Source organism: Lepisosteus platostomus, chromosome 5 (genome assembly GCF_059453375.1).
Source record: "Lepisosteus platostomus isolate fLepPlt1 chromosome 5, fLepPlt1.hap1, whole genome shotgun sequence".
In the NCBI taxonomy this organism is placed as follows: Eukaryota; Metazoa; Chordata; class Actinopteri; order Semionotiformes; family Lepisosteidae; genus Lepisosteus; species Lepisosteus platostomus.
In genome coordinates, this window is record NC_142615.1 from 57,668,272 (window position 1) to 57,688,462 (window position 20,191).

General features: G+C 39.7%; 1 protein-coding gene and 1 long non-coding RNA gene across 3 annotated transcripts; both read right to left on the reverse strand.

Annotated features, from left to right (window-relative positions):
- Positions 1-5,037: 5,037 nt before the first annotated feature.
- Positions 5,038-5,387, reverse strand: LOC148670145 (uncharacterized). The gene is made up of 2 exons (XR_015937085.1): positions 5,209-5,387; positions 5,038-5,129 (listed from the first exon to the last, which is right to left on the reverse strand). It is a non-coding gene; the product is annotated as an uncharacterized LOC148670145 (long non-coding RNA).
- A 4,436-nt stretch (positions 5,388-9,823) lies between these two features.
- LOC148670146 (uncharacterized) lies at positions 9,824-18,856 on the reverse strand. 2 transcript variants are annotated; one of them, XM_088632401.1, is made up of 11 exons: positions 18,649-18,856; positions 14,677-17,425; positions 14,319-14,453; positions 14,066-14,200; positions 13,751-13,816; positions 13,187-13,278; positions 12,939-13,065; positions 12,724-12,844; positions 12,133-12,191; positions 11,911-12,025; positions 9,824-11,345 (listed from the first exon to the last, which is right to left on the reverse strand). In XM_088632401.1, the coding sequence occupies exons 2-11, from the start codon at positions 17,413-17,415 to the stop codon at positions 11,329-11,331; spliced, it is 3,606 nt and encodes a 1,201-aa protein (XP_088488527.1). In that variant the 5' UTR covers positions 17,416-17,425; positions 18,649-18,856; the 3' UTR covers positions 9,824-11,328. The 2 variants fall into 2 exon arrangements, with proteins under 2 accessions (XP_088488527.1, XP_088488528.1); XM_088632402.1 differs by lacking the exon at positions 18,649-18,856 and adding an exon at positions 17,818-17,897.
- Between the last annotated feature and the right edge of the window lie 1,335 nt (positions 18,857-20,191).

The following is a 20,191-nucleotide window of genomic DNA, read 5'->3' on the forward strand; positions in this document are numbered from 1 at the left end:
AGAAAGGAGTCAATTTCCGCCTGGAATGATTGATGCTCCATCAAACATTTTGTAATATCTCTGGAAGTTTATACAGTAGAATCCTGGTTTGTGGCTTAAATTCAAGGTAAACAAGACTAAGGAAACGAGTTGGAAACTATGTCGATCTGGGATTTAAATCATCCGGAACATTTCACTACATTGGGCAGTATGAGCCAGAGAGCAGCTCTGTTGATAGCTCATTTGGTACATTAGAGCAAAGGACTGTAGGGGAAACAAGAGGGAATCCTTAGGTCGCTGGTTTGACTCCGACTCGAAGGAAGGTGCCCTTTGTGTATTTCATTCAAAGAGTTAAAATAGCCGATCTTTTTTTCACTCAGACTTTGATCAAAAGCTCAATAAACGACGAAGCAGAGGCTCTTGTTCCGAATTCAGCTCACGTCTGATTGTCTTGTTTTGGCCAAGATCTGATCTTTTAATTCAGGGACTACTCTGTCTGCTTTGCACAGTAATTCAAAAGTAGATACAAATGTCACATTTTTATTGTAGATATAAAGGTATTCTCTGTTTTCAAAGGATAGGTACTTAATTGGCTTTATGATTTGGTTTTGATTTTGTATCGTTGTATTATTAAGTTTGTGCTTTTTGTGTTTTTAACATATTGTGAACTTATTTTTGAAACAAATGCTTACAAAGGCAAACACGGCACACATCTGTTTATACCAGTGGTGAATTGTATATTTGTATTAAGTAGAAGCTACTGCGCACTTCTGGGAGTATAACAGGTTCGATATAAAGTGGCAAAAATATAAAAGGGGAAAATACCCCAGACTGGGTGTAAAGGCCTCGTTGTGACTGTTGTTTTATTGTTGAATACGGCATACTGTGCATGAAATGTTGCAGAAACACAATCTGATAGTTAAATAATTATTATTTTAATAATTATGTATAAGTATGAGGCACCGGATCCAAATATTCAGTTCTGATTTTTTTAAAGTGATATCTTCCCTTCCTCTGGTGGAAGTAACACGATGTGAGCAATTGTTTTTTGTTCTTTTTTTTCACGTTGCGATCCAAAAAGCCAAAAAGATGCACAGTCTGACAGCAACCAAACCAGAATGGATTCTGCTGGGAGCCAGACTGAGCTCATTCTTGCTCCCTGTGCTGAAAACAGAATTAGCTCTTACCCGAGCACCATCTACAGCTGCTGGACAGATTACTTTCGCGCTTTCAACCTTCTCGCAGCTACAGGCGAGACTGAAGCTGGCGATATAAAGGCACGCGCTGGTACACCTTCTCTAACTTTCACAATCGCGATAAACATTTTTTTAAAGACCTTTGAAAAACTAGATATAGATATAGATAAAACTAGATTACATTAATCGATTTTGAATCAAATTTGATCTTTTTACATTTTACATTTTACGTTGAAATGTAGCATGCATACCTAATCCACCAACGGACAGAGCAATATTTTACGTTGCCTTCCAGAGCTTCCAACGTGTGATGGATTTGTATGGGTGTCTGTATGATACCACTAGAGCACTGGCGCAGTTGCAAAATCCACTTTCACACGACTTTTTCAGTGTCTTCTCTCTCAAATGGACCGAAGCACAGGAGCCAATATTCGGGAAAACGACAGGTGTTTAAACAGAGGATGTTCCAATGTCTGGGACAATGCATTGTGATTTTGTATAAACGCAAATGGTTTCTCATTTAAAAGCCAACAATATTCTTTTTCTCCCTGGTGCTAATAAGCTACCACACATGCGAGCTGTAGTGTGAAAGAAAATTAAAATGTCCATAGGAAGGCAGAATAAAATCCAGAAATGTGTTGGTGATATCGATAAATAGGGCTCATGTTCACAACAAAACTTTACTGTATAAAAAGTTAAAATTTGTAAATATATATTTTTTTATTATGCAAAGTGTCTGTTAAACCATTCATGAAGGATTTTTAGACAAAAAAACACACCATTATATGAGAAAATATATTTACTATATCTGCATTTAACTCATTTTTTAACAATTTCAATTTCAAGGCTGATATAAATTGTTGCCCTGCTTTTTTGTCATAAATACACAAGCTTGTTATGTCTTGTGTCAGAAATAAACTGCATGAAAGTTGCTAAAGCAACAAAAAGTAAGCGCCACAAAGAAGACAGACATTTGCGTTTATAGTGCAATGTTATCTCGAGCCTTTAAAATTACTTTAAATGCAATTTGTTTTTCTCTGTGGCTCTAAGGCTTTGTCATTTACTGTAGTTATTCAGGAGAACATTATGTTAATCGTATAGATAAAACGTTTAATATATTCAGGTGGGTAGCTACGTCAGCATGCGTATCTGCAAAGGAACAAGTAATACTGTAGGTTTATTCCATGCTGAAAATAGAAGAAAGAAAAAAAGAGAGAAAATATGTTTTGGCCGAAACGTACCAGTAAACTTTACATTAACAATACCAGCCAACGATACATTATCATTTCACACCGGTTCTACAGGAATCTACAGCAGAGCCCTGAGTTGACTCCCAGAGTCCCACTGAGCCCATAGAATTCCACATCACCCATCACTCCTGCACACAGTCCGCTGAGAGCGCCTGTCCATAAACTACTGGATTGAGAATGGGATCAAATAATTCCCCATTTTCTTAATTCTACATCAAAGGACTGTTAAAGGTCTATTTGAAGGCATCAATTCGTATTCTTAAACCAGATGAACGCCTGGAATAAGTTAATATTACTTATAAATAGTCGTGCTACAATACTCCAGTTGAAGGCACGCTTCTAGCTTTGTGGTACTCTGGTGCGTCACAAATTTATGTTTGAATTTCTGTGGATGAACTACTATAGGTGTACCCTCGCTCACTTTCTTTAGCGACAGTCGTTGCTCTTCATCTGAGTGATGTATTTGCCTGTTTTTCAGTTCACTTCCCTGCAAGGAATATTTACCTCAGAGCTCTCTTTCACAGACTGCAGGCACTATGTTTGTTAACAGGTGTTATAGTGATGACATCTTTCTGTATGATCAGGACAGGAGCTGCAAGTCCACTGTGTTGTGGCTGCAGTACAATTCTAGCTTATTATTATAATACTTTTTAACAGCGACAGATTCTTAAGATCACAAGGTGTTTATATTATTTCAGTATTAAGCTGTTACTACATTCGGAACTGTCCCATAGGATTCAGTGTTCCGTTAGTTTGGCACTAAACTGCTTAGTCTATTGCAGGAATTGTACTTAGTCCTGTCCTGTAGTGTCCTCTAGAGAGCAGCAGCTGTTTCCTTGGGCTCATTGCAATTGGGAACATTGTGATTACTGAGCAGGGGACTAAAGTTAGCAGACGAGCGAGTTGCAAATCGGTATTAATCTGGCGTACAGAGCTGCATGCTAATCTCTGGATCATCACCAGTTAATGTGATGCTGTTCTTACCTTGCAATTGACCCAATCTGACTACTGGCACCAACAACTCTGTTATTACAAATAAACTTCTTGTGTACCTACCGTGATACATAAGTTTGGTGGAGAGGTTTGGCAGCCCATATTCAGTCAAAGGTGTGTGTGCAGATCACTGTGATATACAGGCATCAACAAACTGACATACAATATTAAATGTTTAACTGATAAAACCCAAATGAACCAAACCTGAATAAATTATTGGTGGAAAGAAGTCTTTTTATATAGCAAAAGGTCTCTGAGCCTTTGGTAAGAACGTTGGGTATATAACCCATTGTCCTCAATATTAGAAATGAATCCTTGAGCACTGCTGTTTTACCAACGGTCCCCAAAAGTGCTGCCATTACCCCCGTCCCATAAAAGCCTAACATTACCCTTTCTTGCATAAACTGTAGAACATGCCATCACATTTCAGTTGCAGTTTAATCTATTATCACCCTACTCCCCACTTCATAACCTTCACTCTAATTCTGGTCTCCTAACTGTCCCCCAAGCCACTGCAATGAGTGACAAGGCCTTCTCCTGTTATGCCCCCAAGCTCTGGAACTCTCTCCCCAAGGATACCAGAGTCACCTTCCCTAAACTCCTTCAAATTCAGACTCAACACCTTCTTCTGTAGAAGAGCCTTTACTGAACTGGTTCCATTCTTTACCCCTCTGCTTTTATTTTCCTTAGTACCACAATCCATGGTCTCTTCTGTCTATTGGAATTGTTTTATCTTGTGTATTCTTATTGTAATTATGTCAAGTACTTTGAGAAGCCACCTTTGGAACCATTATATAAAATAGTTTATCCTAAATCCTTGAAGCTTTAATAGGGCACTGCAGTAGGGCTACAAATTAACAGCCTTAGTGGGCCATCATAATTTGTGCAAATTATAGGTAGTCACAAAGGGAGACTAGGATTCACTTGAAATTCATGACATGGGACACTGAAACAGTGGAGAGACTTTGTGTAGTAAGCGTTCAGTCTCACTCTACACAGTCTGTGCTGCTGGTAGAGGTGGTTGTGAACACCTGTCTTCCCAGTCAAGTACTGGGATCTCCAGTCTCAATCCTAATACTTCCCGTGACTGTCCAATACTGTGAAACCAACACCCATAAGACAAGACCTCCAAGATTTTAACTGTACCATTATTCACTGATGTTTGTGCACCAGTATTGTTCCTCTGCTAAGGAAGGGAAGGCCTACTTTACACCAAGCCCCTGTTGACAATTCCTTCCTTGTGTTTCTTTTAGTCAGTTTGTGCAGCCTAGAATAGGACACCAGATCTCACTCTTACAGGGCACTACAGTAGCAACTCACTCCATAACCACTACCCCTCTCGGAAACAGGAGGATTTCCAGTATATTGAACACCTCTGTCTCTCCCACAGTAAAAAAAAAAGTCACACTGCCCTGCCCAAGGAACAGTGCGGCCATCTTCCCCCAGTTCAACGCTTTATTACTCCAGCCATTTTCAGTCCTCATTGGCAGCAATATGGGAAGCATTCTTGAAAGGGGAACCCCCACAAATACTTCCATTGATTAATGGGTCTCACTTCCCTTGAATTCTTCCACCACATTCAAACCTATAAACCATAAAGAAACAAGAGCAGGCAGAAGGGTCTTTCACAGCTTTATTAAGATGTTGCCATTACAAGGCAAGTGGAGGCAGGAGAGTCACAAGGGCCAGGCTGGAGCCTTCATTCAGGCACCTGGGGAGGAAGAAGGAGAACAATGCAGCTGAACTGCAGGACACCCACCCCTATAGGGGCTCCTCCTGCCAGACCCTACCTGTCCACTGGCCAACATCTCCAAAGTCCTCTGCTCCCTCCACATCCTCACTGGTGCTCTCAGCATCTTCACTGGAGCTCTGAGGGTCTCCTTCCTCATCCTCAGTCCAGTCAGCTCCCACATCCAGAGGAGCTTCTACTGGTGCCACAGCCACCCGACTGCTGGTCACCAGGCTCCTGGTACCTGTGGACAAGCAGCACCCAGGAGTGAGGGATCCGCTATACCCAGAGTCCCACAGTGATGCTACTCATCTAAACAGTCCCTTTGTCCAGCATGGGATCATTCCTCAGTTGTCCAAGCATGGTTGTCTCTTGGGCAGAGATGCATCCAAAAGGGATAGAGAACCAGACCCACCTTCATGTCCGTCCACACTTTCTTTTATCGAGGGGGCTGTTCTATCAACACGTACCGCAATGAAAATAATTTTACTAATTTTCATGTGTAATTGCATGTCATATTAAAATGTGTAATACAAGCATTTCTTTGCTTCCCAGTAAAGAAATACTGATCAGCTTTTGACATGTTCTGATAATAATTTGTCTGATTTCTCAGAGATTGCTTTTTCTTCGCAGCACTGAGAACCAATGGAAGCCCGTTTCCGCCAGGGAGTAAAAGAAAACGCACTATGGTATCTCAGAATTGTGACTTTGAATCTCAGAATTGCGACCTAAAAACTCAGAATTTTGACTTTATATCTCACATTTGCGACTTCGAAATAGCCCATATTTCATTGTCTGTCCTTTTGTTATTGTAACGGATTCGGGTTCTAGGGCTTGTGCCCTCGCCGCTTCCACCCTACTTCGTGCCTCACTGTATTGGCTTGAATCCAGGCCTTGCTAGCTGAGCTAAAGAACATTTTAGATATAAAGTCGGAGTTCTGAGTTACTAAGTCGCAATTTTGAGTTACTTAGTCGGAATTCTGCGATACCATAGCGCGTTTTTTTAACTCCCTGGCAGAAACGGGCTATCATACATTTCAATTAGTCTGATCAGTGTAGGACAAGTTAATGTAGAACCATTGCTATGTCTGTCTCTTGTTTGTATATAAATGAATGTCTTTGACAACTTAATGTTAGTTTTTAATTTAGTTTTACGATGTAGGTCATGCGTTAACATATGCACGAGCATACAAAATGTCTCCCTCCTGATTCAGCTCATGCTCCATAGGAGTGAAGCGATTTCTCCTGCTTCTCGTACAATCATATCAGAACAGAAGCCCGTCTCACCCGGCTCTGATTCAAGAGCAACTCACATCTTTAGCCCCTTTTTTTATTCGTGATCGTAATTTTCTTAAGTTATGATCAATATTGAAATTTTTCTAAATAAAACGTCAATATTCAAACATACAAAGTATTAGGAGTTGATAGGGTGCCCCTTTGGAATAGTCGTCAGAAAATGTGAGAAAAGGAAAGTTACCTAAGCTCTCACACACAGCATTAGAGATTGGAATCTGATTGTAAAAAAAAAAAACTACCTGTCTCCCCTTCATTTAACGGTGCTGTTGTTTTTATTTTACATATTGTTAGCATTTTAATGAATTGTTAAAAGATTGATACACAAATCGCTAAATAAGAAAACGTAAAAACCCAACTGTAAGCAATTGACCATTCATATTCCTGAATTTTAAATCCCTGTGTTTATCTGTGTCCAAGTGCCTGGTGCAGTTATTTTGAAAGCAGAGTCTATGATTTATTGCGGAAGCGCATTGTTGCCACCCAGGAAAAAAATCTTAATTAATAAATACCAAATTATCTCCTAATTACGAGATAGCAACGATATCATATGTGTGTATGAACAACCTGTTATATTTGCAATGGCAGTACCTACAGGCTATCGAAAGGTTTGCTGGCACTGTGGGTTTAGTTTTCCTGACAATGCGCATGCTGAGAAATGCGCACGGACTGACTTCCTTCTCGCAATGAAAATGTTACCGTTTGTAGCTCATGTAAACACAGTTTTAACCATTAGCACACTCATATATATCTCTGAATCAATAACGAATGTGACCTAGAATCCATTGTACCGCTTCAAACTGAAAGTCAGATATTTAGTCTCAAAACTACATAACTCAGGATTTTTTTTTCCTTGATGGCAGCATTGGCTTCTGTTATTTAGATTCAACCACTGAAGAGGTTGGTTTTGCGTTTTTAGCTATTGAACATAACTGGTAAGTTTAAGTCAGTTCTTGTTACTCTTTCCGCTCGAAAGAGCTGTATTAATACCGGCGCACCTGTCTCCACAGGAAAGTTATTGCTGTTCCAAAACTAATGTACTGCAGCTTCAGGCCACGTGTTCCTGCTGTCAGCCTGTGATACCATGTTCTTCCACCGCTAGAAATATTACTGCTCTAGTACAGTAGTAAAAGAGGAAACAAATGCAAACACCGTTTAGAAAAAACACACACGTCTCAGGCCTTAACCATGACAAGGATGGGATTTGAACCTAGACGAGCAGAGCACAATGGATTAGCAATCCAAAAAGTGACTCATGTTTAATTTTCTTTTCGCTTGCTCGATTTGTAGTACGCTCCTCAATCCTTACAACCGCTAAACAAAACAACTTCATGTGCCACAGCATTCTGCTGCAGGTACGGGTTGCACCGTGTATTAGGCGAACCCGAATGAAATATTTCAAATATGTGAAGAATTTCATGAAACCTGAAAAAAGATCACAGCCAATGTCAACAATTTAGAGCCTGTAGGCAGCTTCAACAGAACAAAACGATCTGAAGCCGCAATTCTTTCATAGAGTGTATTGTGACACTCTAACCACGTTGTTGCTGGTACTGCACCGGGGTAAAGTTAGCTCGAAGTTCGAAAACGATTTTGGCACGCCTGTAGCGCTTTCACGAAACCTCTTAGAATTGCGAGAATGCTTGTTTTGTGTATAAAATACATTGTGGATGCTTTCTCAGCCTTTACTTTTTCGTTTTTATGACATTTTTTTGACCAAGCACGAATATTCTTTTGTCCATATCTTCGCAATGGAAGCACAGAACGCCGTCAAACCAAATGCATTTTAAAGACCACGACTTGTGGATATTTCCACACTCTTTACATCAAACTATCAGTGAGCTAATTATCTTTTTTTAAACCTCCGGTTTTTCATCGATGCGTAATTACGCACGAACTGGAACCCGGGGGACCGCTGTGTGCACACGTTCACAACGCGAGAAATACTGTTCAAATCGCTTCGTGCGAAAAACCCGTATATGACCATAGGAAGCAGAACAGCGCAGTCTCCCATTACCCAGACTGTAAGCACGGGAATAAAGCTTTGTTTGACTTCTGAAACCCTTCCTTTACGTCCTGTTTTCATTCAGGTAAGGGTCAACTATATTGAAAATACTACTGACAGCAGGAAGATTAAAATATTCTTTACTCAGCATCTTATTAAAAACAGCTCCCATGATGTTCAAACCGATTTTTTACACAGAACACTGACACAGCTTTGCATTCTGAATCTCTTTTTCTCATGCTTTTATTTAATATGGCACAATGCACTGGGATAGGGGTATTCTGTTCACAAACCAATAGCATTTAAACCACAGCACCCACAATGCTGCAAGTGTTTTGCACACTAAGCGGGTCCTCTGACTTTTCCCAGCTTTATTTTGGGTTGTGGAACCTTTCTTTATATTTTTTAGGATTTTCTGAAGATAACACTACAGGTGGGATGGGTGGGTTGTCTTCATGGCTCAATAGCATTTCAAATACAGCACCCACACTGCTGAAACCAAGTGTTTTACACACCAGACAGGCCCCCGAACCTCATACAACCTTACTGTGGCTGTGGCCCCTGTCTTTATTTTGTAATGAGTTTCTGAAGATAACACTACAGGTAATACACTGGGACAGGTGGGTCGTCTTCATGGCTCAATAGCATTTCAAATACAGCACCCACTCTGCTGAAACCAAGTGTTTTACACACCAGACAGGCCCCCAAACCTCATACAACCTTACTGTAGCTGTGGCCCCTTTCTTTAATTTTTTATGATTTTCTGAAGATTACACTACAGGTAATACACTGGGACGGGTGGGTCGTCTTCATGGCTCAATAGCATTTCAAATACAGCACCCACTCTGCTGAAACCAAGTGTTTTACACACCAGACAGGCCCCCAAACCTCATACAACCTTACTGTAGCTGTGGCCCATTTCTTTAATTTTTTATGATTTTCTGAAGATTACACTACAGGTAATACACTGGGACGGGTGGGTCGTCTTCATGGCTCAATAGCATTTCAAATACAGCACCCACTCTGCTGAAACCAAGTGTTTTACACACCAGACAGGCCCCCAAACCTCATACAACCTTACTGTAGCTGTGGCCCCTTTCTTTAATTTTTTATGATTTTCTGAAGATTACACTACAGGTAATACACTGGGACGGGTGGGTCGTCTTCATGGCTCAATAGCATTTCAAATACAGCACCCACTCTGCTGAAACCAAGTGTTTTACACACCAGACAGGCCCCCGAACCTCATACAACCTTACTGTGGCTGTGGCCCCTGTCTTTATTTTGTAATGAGTTTCTGAAGATAACACTACAGGTAATACACTGGGATAGGGGGGTGCTATTCATGAGTCAAAAGCTTCATCACAACATCTGAAAATTTTAGATTTTACATTCTTTTTATTTCCCATGTTTCGTTTAGTTTTTTCCTAATTTCACATTTTAAATAAGCTATATCTGTAATCACAATGAAGGTGTGGTATGCAGTCTTGATGATGTGACTGTGTAACCATCAGGCACGAAGGAGAGAAAAACAAAAAACTCCAAAGGAGAAAAAAAATCTCTGGGGGTCCAAGGCCTGATGGTTGACCTCCCCTCCAGGTCCTGGTTGTGTATGACAAATAGTTACTAGAAACAGTTCACATGTACAACCATGCAGATTGACACGGTGAATTCTATTTCATATATTATGTGAGACTAGATGTTAATGTTGAGTGTGTCCCATCCACTGGGTTGAGCAGTACAGGATCTTGAGTTTTGTAGGCTGGGTTCCTTGCTTCAGAAATCCAGGAGGATCCCTTGTCATGGGGGACGGAGCTCAATATCAACCAAAGGCACCGAAGAGAGAACAGTGGCAGGCATGGTGTGGAGAAAAAAAAAGGGTTAGACACAGAAAAAACAATTGCAACGTGGTTGTCTACTTACCCACTTGATATCTATGTTTCTGCACCTCCTAAAGAATTAGATCACTTGGGATAAAGAAGACTACAGAGACGATGTAGAAGACTACAGCATTGTTAAATATGCTTGTAGGTATGGGGCATCCTTAAAAAGGTCTGACATATATTTCCACAATTTAGGGGCTGTGTGCCTAAATGCTCTGCTACGTGCTTGCTATTGTTAACATAATCTGTTCATTGATCTAGACAGCATCCTACAACTACCTTAACCTTACTGTAAGAAAAGTATCACTTTGGTGTCTAGGCTGTTCTTTTTCATGAGTCTCCACTCCTGGAGATGTACATGGTACGATATTGAAAGCCAGTGGGGTTCGGACTTCGATGATGCAATTGTGTTTTATTGTTCCGGTTAGAATCCTTTTAGCACTGTGCCCTGTCTGAAGGTAGATAGAGTACTGTTTTGGAAACCTAATAAAAAGGAATCACCCTAGATACACTTCTATTTGATAGAAGCCATTTTTCTTTGATCTTTCTCACAACGGAGTGGAATTTCTTGATTAATCTATCTTACTAGGATGGATACAATTTTATCTGGAAATCTTTCACATAAATCATGTCATGGTGACATACTGTCGTTTTACATTTCTTTGCACTACTACAGTGATGTTAACAGTGTGTAGTGATCATATTTAAAAGGGACTGTGTTGTGTCATGATTAACTTTTTTACTGTTTTCATACAGACTTTGTTTGGTTTCTGGCAATAGATAACAAATGGTTTCTAGTGATTTTGTGTTCTAGTGTTTTTCATTATTGTTTGGCAAAGTGTACGAAAGTTTACTCTTACCCAAGATAAAATTTTTGGGGGGATATTGAAACTTGTACTTACGTGTCTTTTGGAGGTGAATTCTGCTGAGAACACGTTGACAGTCTTCTTGAGTTTCCAGCATGTCTTTTATGTAATGCTCGGGAGTAGGGGGTGGATGCTCACTCATCAACAGTGCCTGAAATATAAAACCGTAAGAAGGGTTACGAACTGCAAAGGATCCAAGGAGTATAAATGGGTCACAAATCAAGATCTAGGTATTTGCACAATTTGCCAGATCTCTCTTAATCAAACTCCTTTTTTCTTACTTTGTGTTTTTACAGCAAGACGTTATATTGTTTCTGTGCTAAATGGCAAGCTCTTTTAGGTGTTCATGGTTGTGTCTTTGTTTCTATACTATTGGAAAGAAACCTAGTAAGTGATTTGATGCATCCATGTCTAATCATTAATCTGACACAGTAATTCTATCTTTGAGATGCCTGTGTCATGTAATAAATTGCACAGATTATCAGTAATCTTTTATGTGTGCCTTCTTTGGTGTGTTTTTTGAAAAGTTATCTCTAATTTATAGAACCATTAATGCCAGAAGACAAGCCTGCAATCCAAACTTCTTAACAATAACAAACAATTATAACGTCCACTGAAATATGTCATCCTACTGTATGTTTCTGCTGAATCTAAAACTACATGTCCTGCTTAAAAAACCCTTTCATAGTGATAGTTTGCATGCAGAGCATACTCACCAAACTGGGGTTGGCAAAATGTACATATCCATGTTACTTCATTCTTTGCGCTTTCATACTCTTCTTTTGAGATGCACAATTCATGGAACCAGTTTTCACAACTGTCACACTGAATCTACACGGACAGTAAACCTTATATCAGTTCAGCTATCACCTTTCACTGGCATGTTTTGTTATTATGTGCTTACATTACACATACAGATAGAGATGATGTTCACTTACCCAGTTTGTCTGCCGCACTGGTGTTTCTCCACACATCAGGCACATGTCCTGGAGAGGAGCTATAATAAACATGCCAAATAGACTGATTTTTCCAATGTTATCTACAGATCATTGTTGCATAATTGAAGACAGTTTGATAGAGACCTTTTCGTATGCACTTTCCTGATTAGGTGTTCTACTGCTTCTTAAACCGCACATTGTCATGTCTCAGAATACTCCTGTCAACACCTGTTACCCTTTTTTGCGTCAGCGTGTGTTGCTATGATTTTAAGGGGGCACATGATAACACAGCTATCATGTTTCAGTTTGCTTTGCTTCACTATGGGCAATTTAGACCCACACTTTTCCCAGACAATGGTTGTGTCAACCACGACGAAGGCCAAAGTGTCATTGAATTTTAACTGTGTGAAATGTGATTTAATTAACTTTTCATCACTGTGTTATATAGTACAAAAAGAATACCCAAATGAGTTCTGCATATAAATAAATTGAGAATCTTTTTCATCCAGACTTGTTACAGAGAGAGAACATGCTTCAGGAAAATAATATACAGCAAGAAACGTAGGCAATGAGGATCAAATGGTACAATACCTGAAGCCTCAAGAATTCTGATTGACAGGTCTTCCCGCAACTTTCTCATTTCTTTGGCACTGCTGTTTATTTCGATATATGTTGGAATATCCGGGAAATTGTTAATGATGTCTGCGCCCATCTAACAGACAAAAGTTTGTTTCAATTATTTCCCTAAAAATCTCTCATACAATAGTTTTAAGTCCAAAATTTCGGCGTGGAAAGGTTATGCTGACCTGCATCACAAAGACCCCACAGCTTGAGGCATCTGCTTGCCTGGTGTGACCAATCACGCTTGGGTGCCAGTTGATATTCAACCAGTCTTCTTTTCCTAGGACATTCCTTCGCATCTTAAAAAAGTCCCTGTGAATCAAAACAATAGGTTATTGATAAATGAGGAAATATTTGTCATGCTGAACTTGAACCTGAAATGTATGTGTGCCCCTGCAGAATTTCACCACGAAACTAATGCTTGATTTCTTACCTGAACCTTTTTGCCGCTGCAGTGGAGTCTCCCATCTCATCACTCCCCATAGGGTCGACCACAAAGACTTTCTGGGATGGAGCATACAGATACTGCAAGAAACAAAGGGCCCATCATCAGACATGAAGTTGCATTTAATGTGGGGCCAGACACACAGGCAGTTTCAGGAGTTTTATGTTGTTTAAACAAAGGTTTTTAATATTTGAATATTTTATATATATAATATTTATATTTATATATTATTTAACATTTAATATTTTGCAAACCTCGGCAAAGACAGTCAGGAAATGACCTAACAGTACTTTTTTTCCTACATGACACTTTGACTTGTTTGGTTGTCTGTTCATTACACAGCAGTATTCACAATAATAATTTAGGAAAAGTGCACTGTCACCATTGCCTTGGACACTCACTATCAATGTCCACCTTTTTTAACAGGAGAGGAACACATACATTGTGACTTTGTAATTTTTTTAGATGCAACAAGGATAATCACTTGAACTGTAATGGTTCCAGGTGTAATTATAAACCTACGCTGTTTTGGATTACCTGCACCACACTTACCAACAATTTCCAGTGGACACCAGTGTTAAAAAAGCTAATAATGGCTTCATAGTTTTCAAAGTTGACCTGTAATGAAAAGAATGACAAGATTAGTACAACAGGCTGCCTCACAGGGATGGTGTGCTACCTTTGAATTTTGATTTCTGACTATAAAGGTAGTTTCTTTAGGCAGCACCATGGGCACAGTTGTGACCTGTTTTGATTGCTTGTAGCTCTCCTTGTTTCTCTATTGATAAAACAATCATCAGTTAGTGAAAAACCATGTTTGCCCCCTCACTAATGTAATCCATCAACATTTGTGTTTGATGTCCTTACCTTGGACAAACGTTGTCTAGCCATGCGCTCTCTATTCCCACTCATGATTACACCAGTTGTGTAGTGGTTCATTAGGAAAACCTTCTTCCCCAAGTCCATGGATTCTTTCGCTACTTGAAAGTAACACTCAATGGTCTTATGGAAAAAGCAAACACAATTGAAGAAGATGTGATTTCACGCACTCACACACATTTGATTACACAAAAGCTCAGAAACCTTAACAAATGCATGCAATCAAACACTTTCATCTTACCTCGCCTATGAGCCACTCATCTGGTTTCAGAGACACAAACTCCGAGTGTCTGAGAATATATGTGTCTGCACTGTGCATGGATGGCAAAACTGCAACCACTAATTCACTCGGATTGATGTTCCAAAGGGCGTGTACCTAAAAAAGATTTACCAAGCCAAAAGCATACACAAGAGATCACTGGACCTAACATAATGAAAATTGAGATTACACACCACAAGTATAACACAAGTATGTCAACAAGTATAACAAGTTAGAGAGAAACGACAAAGAACACCTACAGTAGTAGAAGATGACATTCATAAGCTCTGAAAAAGAAGTGAATGTCCACACAGAGAAATATTTGAAATACAAATCCTACCTTCTTTTTGAAATCTGTTTTCTCTTTTATAAGTTTTGAGATGGGGCGTGCATCACAGTGTGGTGTGATCACTTCAGCCATGCCCACGGCAGCTTGCTTGGGTGACACTTTCCTTTCTTCTTTGTGCTGCCATTCTTTATATTCTGTGGTTCCTGCTTTCCCCTGCTGTACTTGCAGGCCGTTGCTGTCATCTGGCGATTTTTCATTTGTTTCAATATTTCTATTGCTAACTTTTTTTTCCTGTGTTCTCATTTTTTTGGGGATTGGAATTTTCTGTGGTGCGCTGTAGAATTTATTTTTTGTTTCTTTGCCTACACCTGGTGCTCTCTTTGCCCATTGTTCCTGTGCATGTTCATGACGTGTCTTAGTGGTGATCAATGGAGCCGTCAAAACCTTTTTGGGGAGAGCATTTTGGATTATATGTTCTCTGTACCGGCCTTGGAGGGATTGTCTCATTATCGTAATAAACTCTGCTGGCCTCAGTTTCCTCCTGTGCTGAAGTATTGAATGCTTGACAATGCCAAACCAGGTCTCAACATGACAATTAGTGGCTCTTGTTTGTGCTACCTCTGACATTGATATGTCTTTTTTGCTGTCTGAAGCATATCTTGCCAGGTCACCCAACAAAATTCCACTCCACAGTGGAAATAGTGCCATGTATCTTTGCAACAGAAATCTTATTATGTCTTCACAGAAATAGGGGTTCACATTGTGTTGTGTCCCATAGTCATCATGTCCTTGAGCTGATATGCTGTCTTCATAAATACCTTTGAACTCCACAGCGAAAGGAGAGCGGCCCAGGCTGCCTCTCATTTTTGGGTACAGTACCTCATCTGTGTCTTTGACTTCTGCTTCCTTTTCCATCTGGTCTGGTGTGGTTGTTTGAGAAATGTAAGCGTTAAGGAGGCAGACACTAGATTGGACTTCATTTGTGAACCTCCTGCTTGAGAGTACAATACACATGTGTTTGAAAACATTTCTGGCGACACTCAAAGTTGTGCTGTTTTGCAGGATGGCAAAGGAAAATGTTGCAAAGTCTCGCAGTCCTTTGTCTGTTGTTTTTTTACTAATTGCTTGAGAGACAGCCTTTATGACATGGGCAGAGCAAAGGTGCAGAACAGTGAACATCTGAAGTTCTGTGTACTTAAGTTTGCCTTGGCAGACTTTCATTGCACGATTTAAGTATGCATGGATGGTGTCCCCATTGAAGGCAAAAAGAACACTGTGAATCAGGGCCCAGCTGTAGTCAGTTTCTACATGCTGCACTCTCTTGGTAGTACATGTTGAGATGTCAAACATGAATTTCCGTAGCCAACGTTCTATACTGACAATGGTGTGGTCAGTTGTCAACATTTCAGACACTGGTAATGGAGGCTTTCTTTTTCCACCTCCAGGTAACGTAAGACTGTAGTACAAAATTCTTTTGTTCTCCGATGGAATTTTTCTGACTACCCCTCCTGTTGCATCCAGGTAAAGGCTGACTTTCTCCTTCATCTTTAGATGGGCAATAAGAATTCGCATACTCTGTTCTGTGTAAAGATAGGCAGCAAATGTGTCTAACTGCAAAATCTGTATATATCCTGGGAAATGGACAATGTCGAAGTCGCATGCTTTCATATATTTTTGTGCCATATGTAATTCAAACACTGGATCATAGTGAATGCGTTTACTGTTCCTGAACTCTGATGAAATGACTTTCAGGACATTCTGTGTTAGTGGTTTAGATAAATTGCCTGCTGCAATTTCAGCAAGCGGTGTTCTGCTCAGGTTCCTGTAGTACACATTGCTGATTCCTTTTGTGAGGGCACGGGCAATCTTTCGACGATAAGGCTGACGTGCTTGTCGAAATTTTGTTTCCCTTTTACTGTGCTGTATTTGCCCTGCTCGTACAACATCAATTGTGATGTCATCATTGCCCATTGGTTTGTGTCTTGTTGTCATAATGTATTTTACATTGCAGGACCTGAAGGTACAGACTGCTTTTATCATCAGAAAGTTTTTTTTTTTTCTGCTGTTCTCTTTCCTGATGTATTGGTATTTGAAGGCTATTGGGCAACAAGGATTTATCTTCCTGAACTCGTTATATAAGATCTGGGTCCATGGTCGTCTTAGTTTAGATGTACCTTTTAGAGGTGCTATTTTTCTCCATTGTTCAGCCTTTAAACATACTTGGAAAGTTTTAGGCACAGACATAATCTTTCTTAATCCCCTTTTATCCTGAGGTGATGTCCCAGATGAGCTTGCCCCCTGGGAATATTCACTGTGCTCTTCAGGCTTTTTTTCTGATTCTACACAGATTTTTTCTCCCTCTAACATGTCACCACTGTCTGTGCTGCCGTGTGCTGCCCATGCATCTTCTGTATCTTCTGATGAACTTCTGAGCTCTGTGTTGCCTTCCAAACTATGTCCCTCACTTTGACTTGAAATATTGACTATAGATTGTGTACTGTCATCTGGTTTGGAATCCCTACCAATACTCTCCTCTTTCTGCGCCCTAAGCACTTTGGTTCTTAGTTGTTTTCTATCTTCATGCCAAATCACTGATAACCATTTCTTGTTGCTGGGGCATTCCTCTCCAAGGAGTCTGTTTGACAGTGTTGACCACATACTGTCATTCCACCTAATTTTTTTTTCGAGTTTAGAAAACTTCAGAAATTCGTTGATCACATTCCCTACTCCACCAGCCCTTGACCACAGGTCTGGCCTTCTACTCCTCTGTCCTCCTTTAACATGTGACATTGCCAGCAATCTGAAAAATAGAGAACATATCTGAATGGACTGGAAACATAATTGAAATTCAATGCCCAATGGATGTTAATAGTGTAGGAGCGCAACAGATGTACAAGTCCATTAAATGGTTTTAGTTCTGTGTTTAATTTTACGGGCCCTATATTTTGATATAGCATCAATCACATAACAGCATTCTGTCACTGTCACAACCACCAGCTAGCGGAGAATAACTCACAAAAGAACTAACCACTACCAGCAGCGGGTTAATTATAACAAGCACCGCCGCACGTGTTAATCCATCAGCACACACTCTACTGTGCGGCAAGCAGCACAATTTTAACCATCCAAACCCTCGGTATTGAGTCTTCTCTTTGAGAGCTCTACCTCGCGTTTACTCTAAATCTCGCTTACTGGTTACTGATCTCCCTTTTGCCTCTCGACCTTGGGCCTTGCCTTCTGTTTCGGATTGTTTGCTTCTCTCTGTACTTCCTGGATTTTGATCTACCTTTCGCCGATCGACTATGATCTTGCCTGACGTTTCGGATTGTTCTCTTGTCTCAATAACTACTTGCTCCTGCGTCTGCACAGGATCTGCATACCTTTTCACTGAGGATTCCTGGCAGCCACCACATAAAAAAAAACTAGAAAAGAAGTATGTGTTTCTTTTAAAAAAATGTTTTTAAAGAAGTCAACATATCTGGGTTGTGTTTGCAAGATTTTTAAAAATTGCAAAGTTTTTGTGGGTATGATTGTAAAAAATCAAATCATAACTGAAGAAGGCTCCGTGGTCAAAACATTGTGTTTTCTTTCTTCTCTTTTCAGCATGGAATAAATCTGATTACTGTATTGACCATATACATTTTCTTGCATTAGGACTTCATATTCTGCATACCTCAGCTTGCTCTCCATGAGACACACAGACAGGGAGAAAAGCTGGGAGTCAGAGCACAGGGTCTGCCATTGTACAGCACCCCTGGAGCAGCTGGGATTAAAGGCCTTACTCAGGGGCTCAACAGAGTAGGATTCCTCTGTCAACCATGGGATGTGAACCAGCAACCTTCCAGCCACCGGTGCAGATCCTGAGCCACAGAGCCACTCCTCCGCCTATTGTGCCAATTCTTTAAAATTTGTCCAAAAAGATGCAATTTTGAAAAAAAAAAACTGTTGTTAATTACATCAGTGGCTATTGAAAAGTACATAGAAAAAAAGAGACAAGTTAATAAACTTGGAATGACTACTTACAGCTCTGGAAAGATCGAAGATAGTGTTTCAGGTTGTTGTCCTTTAATTGATCCTCAACCAAAACAGAAATCCTCAACAGTCGAACAAGTCCATGTGATGAAAACCCTTATGCTCTTTAAATGGTTTTTAATGGATTGTGCATCTGTACTAAATTTTTTTCCACTCATAAGCTTTTGGATGAGAGATTCTGACCACTGTATAAGATCAGAAGCAACAGAAAAAACAGGCCTCTTTTCTGCTTATTTAACACACTCCTAATGCAAACAACACATTATGAATACAATGGAAAGGTTGCACCCAATGGGATCAAGCAGCTTAAAACATATGTTCTGGGGACAGGAAAGTTGTTATAGAGATAAATGGTATTCATGAAACAAATTATGTAGCAAAAAACTTTGCCAAAAGTCACAACCCATTTAACATATGTCTGACAGGTTAAATGAGTTTGATATCTCTTAGGTTTGAAATGCACTCCAACGGCTGTATGATGCAAGCTCAAGAGTCAAAAGAACAGTAGTGAACTACAGTTCTTACAATTATAACAAGCAGCCGTGTGCTCTTGTGAATGATCTACATCATACACCCTTACAGACTTGGAAGTTTGCACAGTTTGTAGTCTTTCTAATTCAAAATTGGTTAAGTGTGAAATAGACGGAATGGTTTAAATAACCAGACAAAACAAATAGTAACAAACATTCCTTACCTTGGTCTTACATGGCACAGTTTGTTTATTTCAGGCTTTACTTTTTACTTTTAAATCCCTTCTAAACGAAACATGTCCCATAACTCCCTATGTACAGGGTGAGGCCTATTTATAATTTAACTTAATCTTTAAGTTGTTAATTCCTTACAGGAGCAAGCAGCTTGGAGCATGCGTTCTCAGCACTCCACGTGCCACATAGAGAAAGGAAAACTTTTTAATGGTGTTCATGTACATTACAGCTACATGAGTTAAGCTTTTGAAGGCTGATTTGTAGAGAGGTAAAAACAAATTAAACTGGTTCATGACAGTTCAAGAGAAAATTTTTATATTAAACTCTCTCTCAGATATCAGAGTATGCCAGTTTGACTGCTGTAAAAGTATTAAAAAAATAACAATACCTCTTGGTTATATTATATTGCGAAACCCAAGTGTAACTAATATTTAACAAGTAATAGTTTAATTCCATGCTGAAAAGAGAAGAAAGAAAACAAAGTTTCGGCCATGGAGCCTTCTTCAACTGTAACCCTTGAAGAAGGCTCCACAGCCAAAATGTTGTGTTTTCTTTCTTCTCTTTTCAGCATGGAATTAAACTATTACTTGATCCTTTGCAGCCTACACCTGCTGACACAGCTAGCCATCTGAACTAATATTCAACAGGTTCCACTCACATAGAGATTCAAAAATGCTTTATTATCATGACTGTTAAATCACAGAGTTGCCAAGGCCAATACAACATCCAAAAACATCCACAAAGAAAATACAACATAAGCAGATATTCTGCTACAGATTATTGTCTATGTGGCATTCTAGTTTGTGTTATGTTTGTGTACTCCTGTGGTT

Excerpts from the sequence above, each read along its gene's own strand:
- LOC148670146 (XM_088632401.1), bottom strand. The coding sequence starts at position 17,415 with ATGTCACATGTTAAAGGAGGACAGAGGAGTAGAAGGCCAGACCTGTGG. Across the intron at positions 14,201-14,318 it reads ATGAGTGGCTCATAGGCGAG|ACCATTGAGTGTTACTTTCA; the intron begins GTAAGATGAAAG and ends TTTTTCCATAAG. Across the intron at positions 13,817-14,065 it reads CTAGACAACGTTTGTCCAAG|GTCAACTTTGAAAACTATGA; the intron begins GTAAGGACATCA and ends TTTTCATTACAG.